The sequence below is a fragment of the Phocoena phocoena genome, chromosome 11 (assembly GCF_963924675.1).
Source record: "Phocoena phocoena chromosome 11, mPhoPho1.1, whole genome shotgun sequence".
NCBI classification, from domain to species: Eukaryota; Metazoa; Chordata; class Mammalia; order Artiodactyla; family Phocoenidae; genus Phocoena; species Phocoena phocoena.
The window spans coordinates 67,542,798-67,556,461 of NC_089229.1; the positions used below are offsets into that span (position 1 = coordinate 67,542,798).

The 13,664-nt window shown below is 38.3% G+C and overlaps 1 protein-coding gene across 1 annotated transcript in view; it reads left to right on the forward strand.

Moving 5' to 3' along the window:
* NELL2 (neural EGFL like 2) overlaps positions 1-13,664 on the forward strand; it is a 384,960-nt gene that overhangs the window by 158,236 nt on the left and 213,060 nt on the right. Inside the window, exon 12 of the mRNA XM_065887857.1 lies at positions 684-812. Within this exon, the coding sequence (XP_065743929.1) occupies positions 684-812 (129 nt within the window). The remainder of the gene's footprint in view (positions 1-683; positions 813-13,664) is intronic.

Genomic DNA, 13,664 nt, shown 5'->3' on the forward strand with positions numbered 1-13,664 from the left:
TGGTGTCACTGTTTATGAAATGTTCCATTTTTCTTTCCTTTACATAAAGACTCTGGAATCTGTGAAATCTTTATAATTCATAAAAACTTTCTTTTTCTTTTGAGTGGACATATTTTGTCTTGCAGATTTCCTGAGAAAATTAAATTAAAGTGATGTGATTTTTTTTATACGTTTACAGTTTTGTGGGGTTTTTTAAGGATGCCAAGTTGTCTGTTTCATTTCTTAAATACATAATGTGCACATCTCATCTGGCTTGGTCTGTATTACTCATAGTTATTGACAGTGTTCAATCAGTAATTCTCAGGTCACTTTCCTTCCTCACTGTGTTGTCTTCTATATTGTAAATCTTCATTTTGTACTCCAAGAACCTTTCTTTGTTTCCAATATTTGGAGGACTGTAATTGGAATGTTAGGGACTAGAGATACCATTTATAAAGTCAGAAATAGAGGAGACTTCAAGAAGGAATTAATTGAGTTAACTTCAAGAAGGAATTAATTGAGTTAAACACACTCAAAAACTTTTTAGTGCACATAGCATATGGTCCTATAAACATTGGATGAAGATATCAACTTAATCGTTTAGAGAAATATAGCTTCTAAATTAAAGAAAGATTTTAAGGAGACAAAGTTTATTTGCTTTGTTATGATTTTATTTACCCTAATAAGTTTCTTTTTTCTTGTAGGTTATGACTTTTGTTCTGAAAGGCATAACTGCATGGAGAATTCTGTCTGCAGAAATCTGAATGACAGGGCCGTTTGTAGCTGTCGAGATGGTTTTAGGGCTCTTCGAGAGGATAATGCCTACTGTGAAGGTAATCCTTGTAATGATGTGTAGCTTGGCTGTATAAATTTCCTAGGATTACTGCATGCAAAATTTATTAATTTCCCAGGTCGTCAAGTTGATGGGCCCATTAAAATCAGTGAATTTGATCTGAAGGATATTAATCAGCTAAAAATAATTATCTTTCAAATTAAAGTTTTTCAGCTATCTGCTACATGTCAGGCTAATCAGTTCATATGGCTGGGTTCCTTGAATTAGGACAATGCTTCCACTGTGAAATTGCCTTCTTTTTTTCATAATTAGATATTCAGGTAGTTCACACATTGACATGAATACAGTGGCTTGCAGTTAGAATCGTAGTCACATTTTTTCCGACAATGTTGTGTAACGAACGAAGACAGTCAATTAACAGGAACGTAAAGTGCCCAGCACCATTTTTGTTTGCTACTGTCTGTAATCTCAGTGGTTGTATTCATGCTCTGTGGTATTTAGTAAATAGCTCCAGTGGAGAAAATAGTTTCCTAGTTATTTTAAAAATCTTAACTAATATCCCAGGCAGTTTATTGTCTCATTGAAACAGTCCAAATACAGTGATGGGGCCCCTGGCATTCACAAATTCTGTGGCTTTGACTGTTCGGGAAGACCCTAGAAGTCCAAGAGATGTAGTAATTCATAATTTCCCCAAGGCACACATTTGAATCATTCTCATTAATTGTGTGACTAGCTAGTGGGTCTTGCAAGTAAGAACACTGATATGGTGGTATTTGGGCACTTGGACAGTTTTGGACTTACCATTTCCAGATGTCAAGAATGTGCCATCAGTCCTTAGAGATCGTGTTTAGCTACATGATGATTTACTGGCCCTTTGGAAACCAATTTCTTTTGTTTCCCTCAGGTTTCAATAGGTTTTCACTTTTTAAATTGACCTTTTTTTTCTCAGCATATTCCTTTAAATGCTTTTGATTCAGTCCTAAAGAGACCATTCTATTTTTGCCAAAAGAAAGACATATAGCTTCCCTTCCCCATTCATAAGTAGATTTAAAATTCCTCATTTTGAAAGGTTTTATATTAGAAATGAATTTAAAGTAACTTAGTAAAATAATGTATTTTTCATTAATATTTGGGATCTCTAATATGTAATAAGTTCCACTGATATTGTTAATGTGTGTAACATGAAATCACATGATATAAATTCATACAATACTTCTTTTTGAATCTTAAGATAATTATTCATATTTTGAGCTGCTTCTTTTTGTTGTTGTTAAGTATATTCACTCTTGTAATAAATATTTAGTGAGCATCTACTGTGTACCAAGCACTTTTCTAGGCACTGGGTAGTAAATGGTGAATAAGACTGATAAGGTTCCAGTGCTCAGGAGCTAGCATTCAAGGGAGAAGACAGAGAATAAGAGGGTAGCTTAGAAGTAGAGAAGGTAATTTAAGGTAGTAATAAATAATAGGAAGAAAGTTAAACAGGATGATGTGATAGAAATTGGGGATTAATTTAGATGAGATGGTCAAGGAAAGCCTCTGGGTTTGGGGTTGGGAGGGGATTGACAGTTGAATTGAGACTTGATGATAAGGAAGTAACATGGAAAGATCTGCAACAGAGCATTCCAATTAGAAGGAATAGCAAGTAGATAGACCCTAAGTGGTAACTAGCTTGGATATTCTAGAAACAGAAAGAAGGATAATGTGATGCAGCACATGAGTCAGTTAAGATGCAATTGGAGAGTTAGGTAGGGGCCAGGTAATGTAGGGAGACTGTAAGTATTTTAGATTCATCTAGTAGGGGAGTGATACGTACAGACTTGCATCAAAAAAGATAGCTGTGGCTGCAAGGTGTTAGATGGACTCTGGGGTTGGATGTGGTCAGAAGAACAGAAGTGTAAACAGGAAGACCAGTTGGAAGGCTATTGCAGAACCCTAAGCAAAGCTGTTGATGGCCTGAATTAAGAGAGTGGTAAGGGAGATAAAGAGAAGGAGCATATTTACGTATGTTTTGGAAGTAGAGCCAACAATGCTTGCAGATAATTTACTGTAGAGGAGAATTAAAGAGTGATAAATGGGAGTCAAGGTTTTGATTTTGAGCAGCACATGGATGATGTTGCCATTTATTGAGACAGGAAAGAGTTCAAGGCAAGAGGCCAGAAATTTAGATTATTTATCAATACAACCTGTTGAAAATTGATTTAATTGTAAAGACTAGATCTCTGTTTTTATCTACACATTTATCTGTAGTGCAGATTGGCAGCTGTTTACTGTTCTGAACGGATCATACTGGAAAATGGTTTGTAAATTTCCTCATGTTGTTTATTTTTCATTTAAGGAAGTAGTCTTCAAAAGTTAAAATAATGGAAAAACTTGTTGGTTTATTATGGGGATCTTGAATTTTTTAGACATGAGTACTTCTAGTGTATCTTTTGTTATTCATGTTAACAGATTCTACAGTATTCTGATCAAATTTGATTTTCTTTTTCATTTTGTTTTATTGTTGCTAAGAATTTTTTATTGAAATATAATTGACTTACATATTATATTAGTTTCAGATGTACAACATAGTAATTTGATATTTGGATACATTACAAAATGATCAGCATGATAAGTCTGGTTACCATCTGTCACAATATAAAGTTATTACAGTATTATTGGCTATATTACCTATGCTTTATGTTACATCCCAAGACTTACTTATTTTATAACTGGAGGTTTGTACCTCTAAATATCCCTCACCTAGTTCACTAATCCACCAACCCCCTTCCCCTCTGGCACCCACCAGTTTGTTCTCTGTTTATGTGAGTCTGTTTCTCTTTCATTATATTTGTTCATTTGTTTTAGTGTTTTTGTTTTCTTTGGAAAAATACCCAAAAGTGGAATTGGTGGATCTTATGGTAGTTCTATTTTTAATTTTTTGAGGAGCCTCCATACTGTCATCCATAGTGACTATATCAATTTAGATTCCCACCAACAGTGCACAAGCATTCCCTTTTATCCACACCCTTGCCGACATGTTATTTGTGTTCTTTTTTTTTTTTTTTTTTTTTTTTTATGCGTTACGCGGGCCTCTCACTGTCGTGGCCTCTCCCGTTGCGGAGGACAGGCTCCGGACGCGCAGGCTCAGCGGCCATGGCTCACGGGCCCAGCCGCTCCGCGGCATGTGGGATCTTCCCAGACCGGGGCACGAACCCGTGTCCCCTGCATCGGCAGGCGGACTCTCAACCACTGCGCCACCAGGGAAGCCCTATTTGTGTTCTTTTTGATGATAGCCATTCTAACAGGTGTGAGGTGACATTTCATTGTAGTTTTGATTTGCATTTCACTGATGACTAGTGATGTTGAACGTCTTTTCATGTGCGTCTTGGTCATATGTATGTCTTCTTTAGAAAAATGTCTTCAGATCCTTTGCCCATTTTTTAATCAGGTTGTTAGTTCTCTTGATGTCATTATAAGTTCTTTGTATATTTTGGATATTAACCTCTCATTGGATATATCATTTGAAAATATCTTCTCCCATTAAGTAGGCTGCCTTTTGTTTTGATGATAGTTACCTTTGCTCTGCAAAAGCTTTTTACTTTGACGCAGTCCCATTTGTATGTTTTTGCTTTTCTTTCTCTTGCCTAAGAAGACAGATCCAAAAAATTATTTCAAAGACTGATGTCAAAGAGTGTACTGCCTATGTTTTCTTCTAGGAGTTTTATGATTTCAGGTATTACATTTAAATCTTTAATCCACTTTGAGTTTATTTTTATATGGTGTGAGAAAGTAGTCAGTTTGATTCTTTTGCGTGTAGCTGTCCCATTTTCCCAACACCATGTATTGAAGAGGCTATCCTTCCCCTTTGTATATTCTTGCCTCCCTTTTCATAGATTAATTGACCACATAAGCTTGGTTTTAATTCTGGGCTTTCTCTTTTTTTTTTTAACATCTTTATTGGAGTATAATTGCTTTACAATGGTGTGTTAGCTTCTGCTTTATAACAAAGTGAATCAGTTATACATATACATATGTCCCCATATCTCTTCCCTCTTGCATCTCCCTCCCTCCCACCCTTCCTATCCCACCCCTCTTGGTGGTCACAAAGCACCGAACTGATTTCCCTGTGCTATGCGGCTGCTTCGCACTAGCTATCTATTTTACGTTTGAAAGTGTATATATATCCATGCCACTCTCTCACTTTGTCCCAGCTTATCCTTGCTCCTCTCCATATCCTCAAGTCCATTCTCTAGTAGGTCAGTGTCTTTATACCCGTCTCGCCCCTAGGTTCTTCATGACCATTTTTTTTTTCTTTAGATTCCATATACATGTGTTAGCATGCGGTATTTGTTATTCTCTTTCTGACTTACATCACTCTGTATGACACACTCTAAGTCCATCCACCTTACTACAAATAACTCAATTTCGTTTCCTTTTATGGCTGAATAATATTCCATTGTATATATGTGCCACATCTTCTTTACCCACTTATCTGTTGATGGACACTTAGGTTGCTTCCATGTCCTGACTATTGTAAATAGAGCTGCAGTGAACATTGTCGTACATGACTGTTTTTGAATTATGGTTTTCTCAGTGTATAGGCCCAGTAGTGGGATTGCTCAGTCATATGGTAGTTCTATTTTTAGTTTTTTATGGAACCTCCATATTGTTCTTCATACTGGCTGTATCAATTTACATTCCCACCAACAGTGCAAGAGGGTTCCTTTTTCTCCACACCCTCTCCAGCATTTATTGTTTGTGGATTTTTTGATGATGGCCATTCTGACCGCTGTGAGATGATATCTCATTGTACTTTTGATTTACATTTCTCGAATGATTAATGATGTTGAGCATTCTTCCATGTGTTTGTTGGCAATCTGTATGTCTTCTTTGGAGAAATGTCTATTTAGGTCTTCTGCCCATTTTTGGATGGGGTTGTTTGTTTTTTTGATATTGAGCTGCATGAGCTGCTTGTAAATTTTGGAGATTAATCCTTTGTCAGTTGCTTCATTTGCAAATATTTGCTCCCATTCTGAGGGTTGTCTTTTCATCTTCTTTATGGTTTCCTTTGCTGTGCAAAAGCTTTGAAGTTTCATTAGATCCCATTTGTTTATTTTTGTTTTTATCTCCATTTCTCTAGGAGGTGGATCAAAAAGGATCTTGCTGTGATTTATGTCATAGAGTGTTCTGCCTATGTTTTCCTCTAAGAGTTTGATAGTGTCGGGTCTTACATTTAGGTCTTTAATCCATTTTGAGTTTATTTTTGTGTATGGTGTTAGGGAGTGTTCTAATTTCATTCTTTTCCATGTACCTGTCCAGTTTTCCCAGCACCACTTATTGAAGAGGTTGTGTTTTCTCCACTGTATATTCTTGCCTCCTTTAACAAAGATAATGTGACCATATGTGCGTGGGTTCATTTCTGGGCTTTCTATCCTGTTCTATTGATCTATATTTCTATTTTTGTGCCACTACCGTACTGTCTTGATTACTGTCGATTTGTAGTATAGTATGAAGTCAGGGAGCCTGATTCCTCCAGCTCCGTTTTTCTTTCTCAAGATTGCTTTGGCTATTCGCGGTCTTTTGTGTTTCCATACAAATTGTGAAATTTTTTATTCTAGTTCTGTGAAAAATGCCATTGGTAGTTTGATAAGGATTGCATTGAATCTGTAGATTGCTTTGGGTAGCAGAGTCATTTTAACAATGTTGATTCTTCCAATCCAACAACATGGTATACCTCTCCATCTGTTTGTATCATCTTTAATTTCTTTCAACAGTGTCTCATAATTTTCTGTGCACAGGTCTTCTGTCTCCTTAGGTAGGTTTATTCCTAGATATTTTATTCTTTTTGTTGCCATGGTAGATGGGAGTGTTTTCTTAATTTCTCTTTCAGATTTTTCATCATTAGTGTATAGGAATGCCAGAGATTTCTGTTCATTAATTTTGTATCCTGCTACTTTATCCAGTTCATTGATTAGCTCTAGTCATTTTCAGGTAGCATCTTTAGGATTCTCTAGGTATAGTATCATGTCATCTTCAAACAGTGACATCTTTACTTCTTCTTTTCCAATTTGGATTCCTTTTATTTCTTTTTCTTCTCTGATTGCTATGGCTAAAACTTCCCAAACTATGTTAAATAATACTGGTGAGAGTGGGCAACCTTGTCTTTTTCCTGATCTTAGTGGAAATGGTTTCAGTTTTTCACCATTGAGGACGATGTTGGCTGTGGGTTTGTCATATATGGCCTTTATTATGTTGAGGAAAGTTCCCTCTATGCCTACTTTCTGGATGTCTTTTATCATAAATGGGTGTTGAATTTTGTTGAAAGCTTTCTCTGCATGACTTGAGATGATCAAATTGTTTTTCTCCTTCAAATTGTTAATATGGTGTATCTCGTTGGTTGATTTGCGTATATTGAAGAATCCTTGCATTCCTGAGACAAAACCTACTTGATCATGGTGTATGATCCATTTTTTTTTTTTTTTTTTTTTTTTTTGTGGCATGTGGGCACCTCACTGCTGTGACCTCTCCCACCGTGGAGCACAGGCTCCGTACACGTAGGCCCAGTGGCCATGGCTCACAGGCCCAGCCACTCCGTGGCACGTGGAACCTTCCCAGACCAGGGCACAAATCCGCATCCCCTGCATCAGCAGGCGGACTCCCAACCACTGCGCCACCAGGGAAGCCCGGTGTATGATCCTTTTAATGTGCCTTTGGATTCTGTTTGCTAGTATTTTGTTGAGGAGTTTTGCATCTATGCTCATCAGTGATATTGGCCTGTAGTTTTCTTTCTTTGTGACATCTTTGTCTGGTTTTGGTATCAGGATAATGGTGGCCTCATAGAATGAGTTTGGGAGTGTTCCTCCCTCTGCTATATTTTGGAAGAGTTTGCGAAGGATAGGTGATAGCTCTTCTCTAAATGTTTGATAGAATTTGCCTGTGAAGCCATCTGGTCCTGGGCTTTTGTTTGTTGGAAGATTTTTAATCACAGTTTCAATTTCAGTGCTTGTGATTGTTCTGTTCATATTTTCACTTTCTTCCTGGTTCAGTCTCGGAAGCTTGTGCATTACTAAGAATTTGTCCATTTCTTCTGAGTTTTCCATTTTATTGGCATGTAGTAATCTCTCATGCTCCTTTTATTTCTGCAGTGTCAGTTGTTACTTCTCCTTTTTCATTTCTAATTCTGTTGATTTGAGTCTTCTCCCTTTTTTTCTTGATGAGTCTGGCTAATGGTTTATCGATTTTGTTTATCTTCTCAAAGAACCAGCTTTTAGTTTTGTTTATCTTTGCTCTCGTTTCCTTCATTTATTTCTGCTCAGATCTTTATGGTTTCTTTCATTCTGCTAACATTGGGGTTTTTTGTTCTTCTTTCTCCAATTGCTTTAGGTGTAAGGTTAGTTTGTTTATTTGAGATGTTTCTTGTTTCTTAACGTAGGATTGTATTGCTATAAACTTCCCTCTTAGAAATGTTTTTGCTGCATCCCATTGGTGTTGGGTCATTGTGTTTTCATTGTGATTTGTTTCTAGGTATTTTTTGATTTCCTCTTTGATTTCTTCAGTGATCTCTTGGTTATTAAGTAGTGTATTGTTTAACCTCCATGTGTTTGTATTTTTTACACATTTTTTCCTATAATTGATATCTGGTCTCATAGCACTGTGGTCGGAAAAGATACTTGATACGATTTCAATTTTTGTAAATTTACTGAGGCTTGATTTGTGACCCAAGATATGACCTATCCTGGAGACTGTTCCACGAGCACTTGAGAAGAATGTGTATTCTGTTGCTTTTGGATGGAATGTCCTATATATATCAGTTAAGTCCGTCTTGTTTAATGTGTAATTTAAAGCTTGTGTTTCCTTCTTTATTTTCATTTTGGATGATCTGTCCTTTGGTGAAAGTGTGGTGTTAATGTCCCATATTATTATTGTGTTGCTGTGGATTTCCCCTTTTATGGTTGTGAAAATTTGCCTTATGTTTTGTTGTACTCCTGTGTTGGGTGCATAAATATTTACAATTGTTATATCTTCTTCTTGGATTGATACCCCATAATCATTATGTAGTGTCTTTCTTTGTCTCTTGTAACATGCTTTATTTTGAAGTTTATTTTGTCTGATATGAGAATTGCGACTCCAGCTTTCTTTTGATTTCCATTTGCTTGGAATATCTTTTTCTATCACCTCACTTTCAGTCTGTATGTGTCCCTGGGTCTGAAGTGGGTCTCTTGTAGACAGCATATATACGGATCTTGTTTTTGTAGTCATTTAGCCAGTCTCTGTCTTTTGGTTTGAGCATTTAATCCATTTACATTGAAGGTAATTATTGATATGTATGTTCCTATTATCATTTTCTTAATTGTTTTGGGTTTGTTATTGTTGGTCTTTTCCTTCTCTTGTGTTTGCTGCCTACAGAAGTTCCTTTAGCGTTTGTTGTAGAGCTGGTTTGGTGGTGCTGAATTCTCTTAGCTTTTGCTTGTCTGTAAAGACTTTAATTTCCCCGTCAAATCTGAATGAGATCCTTGCTTGGTAGAGTAATCTTGGTTGTAGGTTTTTCTCCTTCATCACTTTAAATATGTCCTGCCAGTCCCTTCTGCCTTGTAGAGTTTCTGCTGAAAGATCAGCTGTTAACCTTATGGGGATTCCCTTGTGTGTTACTTGTTTTTTTTCCCTTGCTGCTTTTAATATGTTTTCTTTGTATTTAATTTTTGGTAGTTCAACTAATATGTGTCTTGGTGTGTTTCTCCTTGGATTTATCCTGTATGGGACTGTCTGTGCTTCCTGGACTTGATTAACTATATCCTTTCCCATATTAGGGAAGTTTTCAACTATAATCTCCTCAAATATTTTCTCAGTCCCTTTCTTACTCTCTTTTTCTTCTGGGACCCCTATAATTCGAATGTTGGTGCGTTTAATGTTATTCCAGAGGTTTCTGAGCCTGTCCTCAGTTCTTTTCATTCTTTTTTCTTTATTCTGCTCTGCAGTAGTTATTTCCACTATTTTATCTTCCAGGTCACTTATCCATTCTTCTGCCTCAGTTATTCTGCTATTGATCCCTTCTAGAGAATTTTTAATTTCATTTATTGTGTTCTTTAGAACTGTTTGTTTGCTCTTCTAGGTCTTTGTTAAACGTTTTTTGTATTTTCTCCATTCTACTTCCAAGATTTTGGATCATCTTTACTATCATTATTGTGATCTCTTTTTCAGGTAGACTGCCTATTTCCTCTTCATTTGTTAGGTCTGGAGGGTTTTTGCCTTGCTCCTTCATCTGCTGTGTGTTTCTCTGTGTTCTCAGTTTGCTTCAGTTACTGTGTTTGGGATCTCCTTTTCACAGGCTGCAGGTTCCTAGTTCCCATTGTTTTTGGTGTCTGCTCCCAGTGGCTAAGGTTGGTTCAGTGGGTTGTGTAGGCTTCCTGGTGGAGAGGACTGGTGCCTGTGTTCTGGTGGATGAGGCTGGATCTTGTCTTTCTGGTGGGCAGGTCCACGTCTGGTGGAGTGTTTTGGGGTGTCTCTGGCTTTATTATGATTTTAGGCAGCCTCTCTGCTAATGAATGGTGTTGTGATCCTGTCTTGCTAGTTGTCTGGCATAGGGTGTCCAGCACTGTAGCTTGCTTCTCGTTGAGTAGAGCAGGATCTTGGCGTTGAGATGGACATCTCTGGGAGATTTTCGCTGTTTGATAGTATGTGGAGCTGGTAGGTCTCTTGTGGACCAGTGTCCTGAACTTGGCTCTCCCACCTCAGAAGCACAGCCCTGATGCCTGGCTGGAGCAGCAAGAGCCTGTCATCCACACAGCTCAGAATTAAAGGGAGAAAAGAAAGAAAGAAAGAAAGAAAGAAAGAAGATAAAATAAAATAAAGTTATTAAAATAAAAATAATTATTAAAAAAAATTTTTTTAACTAATAAAATAACAAAAAAGAAATAAAGAAGAGAACAACCAAACCAAAAAACAAATCCACCAATGATAACTAGCTCTAAAGACTATACAAAATATAAATAGACAACAGAAAAACGGACAGACAGACCCTAGGACAAATGGTATACCCACTCACAAAAAGAGAAGAAGGGAAAAATATATATATATTTCATTGCTCCCAAACGCAACCTCCTCAATTTGGGATGATTCGTTGTCTATTCAGATATTCCACAGATGCAGGGTACATCAAGTTGATTGTGAAAATTTAATCCCCTGCTTCTGAGCCTACTGCAGGAAATTTCCCTTTATCTTCTTTGTTCGCACAGCTCCTGGGGTTCAGCTTTGGATTTGGCCCCACCTCTGCGTTTAGGTTGCCTGAGCGCGTCTGTTCTTCACTCAGATAGGACAGGGTTAAAGGAGCAGCTGATTCAGGGGCTCTGGCTCTTTCAGGACAGGGGGATAGAGGGGTACGGATGTGGGTCCAGCCTGTGGTGGCAGAGGCCGGTGTGATGTTGCCACAGCCTGAGGCGCGCCGTGTGTTCTCCCGGGGAAGTTGTCCCTGGATTACGGGATCCTGGCAGTGGCGGGCTGCACAGGCTCCCAGGAGCGAAGGTGTGTATAGTGACCTGTGCTTGCACACAGGCTTCTTGGTGGCTGCAGTAGCAGCCTCAGCATCCCATGCCTGTCTCTGGGGTCCACGCTGATAGCCACGGCTCTTGCCTGTCTCTGGAGCTCGTTGAGGCAGTGCTCTGAATCCCCTCTCCTCGTGCACCAGGAAGCAAAGGGGCAAGAAAAAGTCTCTTGTCTCTTCGGCACCTCCAGACTTTTTCCCGGACTCCCTCCCGCCTAGCTGTGGTGCACTGGCCCCCTTCAGGCTGTGTTCATGCAGTCCTCTCCCTGGGATCCCACTGAAGCTGGAGCCTCAGCTCCAGCCCCTGCCCATCCTGGCAGGTGAGCAGACAAGCCTCTTGGGCTGGAGAGTGCTGGTCAGCACTAATCCTCTGTGTGGGATACTGTCTGCTTTGCCCTCCGCACCCCCATGGCTGTGCTCTTCTCCATGGCTCCAAAGCTTCCCCATCTGCCACCCGCCATCTCCGCCTGCAAAGGGGCTTCCTACTGTGTGGAAACCTTTCCTCCTTCCCAGCTCCCTCCCACTGGTGCAGGTCCAGTCCCTATTCTTTTGTCTCTGTTTTTTCTTTTTTCCTGCCCAGGTATATGGGGAGTTTCTTGCGTTTTGGGAGGTCTGAGGTCTTCTGCCAGTGTTCAGTAGGTGTTCTGGGGGAGTTGTTCCACATGTAGATGTATTTCTGATGTATTTGTGGGGAGCAAAGTGATCTCCACGTCTTACTTTTCTGCCATCTTGAAACTCCTCCTGTGTTTTCTCTTTTGTTCCATTGATCTATGTGTCTGTTTTTGTGCCAGTATCATATTGTTTTGATGACTGTAGCTTGTAGTATTGTTTGAAATCAGGGAGCATGATACCTCCAGCTTTTTCAAGGTTCCCTTGGAATTTGGGGTCTTTTTTGTTTCCTTACAAATTTTAGAATTATTTGTTCTAGGTCTGTGAAAAGTATCATTAGTATTTTGATAGGGATTGCTGCATTGAATTTGTATACTGCCTTGGGGAGTATGGTCATTTTAGCAACATTAATTCTTCCAATCCATCAGCACAGCACATTTTTCCATTTGTTTGTGTCATCTTCAGTTTTTCATCATGTTGTATAGTTTTCTGAGTACAAGTCTTTTACTTCCTTGGCTAGATTTATTCCTAGGTATTTTGTTCTTTCTGATGCAACATTAAATGGGATTTTTTCTTGATTTCTCTTTCTTATAATTTCTAGTGTATAGAAACACACCAAATTTCTATATATTAATTTTTTTTTTTTTTTTTTTTTTTTTTTGCGGTACGCGGGCCTCTCACTGCTGTGGCTTCTCCCATTATGGAGCACAGGCTCCAGACGTGCAGGCTCAGGCTCAGCGGCCATGGCTCACAGGCCCAGCTGCTCCACGGCATGTGGGATCTTCCTGGATCGGGGCACGAATCCGCGTTCCCTGCATAGGCAGGCGGACTCTCAACCACTGCGCCACCAGGGAAGCCCTCTGTGTATTAATTTTGTATCCTGCAGCTTTATGGAATTCATTTATTAGTTTTGATTTTTTTGTTGTTGAATCTTTAGTATTTTCTATATATAGTATCATGTCATCTGAAAATATTAAAAATTTTATTTTTTCCTTTCCAATTTGGATGTCTTTTATCTCTTTTTCTTATCTACTTGCTAGGGCTAGGACATTCAATACTATGTTGAATAAAAGTGACATTTGTGAGCTCCCTTGTTTTATTCTTTATCTTAGAGGAAAAGCTTTCAGCTTTTCACCATTGAGTGTTATATTTGCTGTGTGTTGTCATATATGACCTCAATTATGTTGAAGTATATTCCCTCTATACTGACTTTCTTGAGAGTTTTTATCATAAATGCATGTTGAATTTTGTCATAAGCTTTTTCTGAATCTATTGAGATGATCACATAATTTTTATTCTTCAATTTATTAATATAATTTGTCACATTGATTGATTTGTTGATATGGAGCCATCCTTTCATCCTGATGATAAATCCCATTTGATCATAACATATGATCCTTTTAATGTATTGTTGAATTTGGTTTGCTTAGTATTTTGCTGAGGATTTTTGCATCTATGTTCATCAGTGATATTGGCCTGTAATTTTCTTTTTGTGGTGTCTGTCTCATTTTGGTATGAGGATGATGCTGGCTTCATAGCACAAGTGTGGAAGTGTTCCTTTCTCTTCAGATTTTGGAATGGTTTGGGGAGTCTAGGCATTAACTCTTCTTTAAGTGGTTGGTAGAATTCACCTGTGAAGCTATCTGGTCTTGGACTTTTGTTTGTTGGGAGTTCTTTTTACTACTGAATCAGTTTCATTACTGGTAATTGGTCTGTTCATATTTTCTATTTCTTCCTAATTCAGTCTTGGAAGATTGTAAGTTT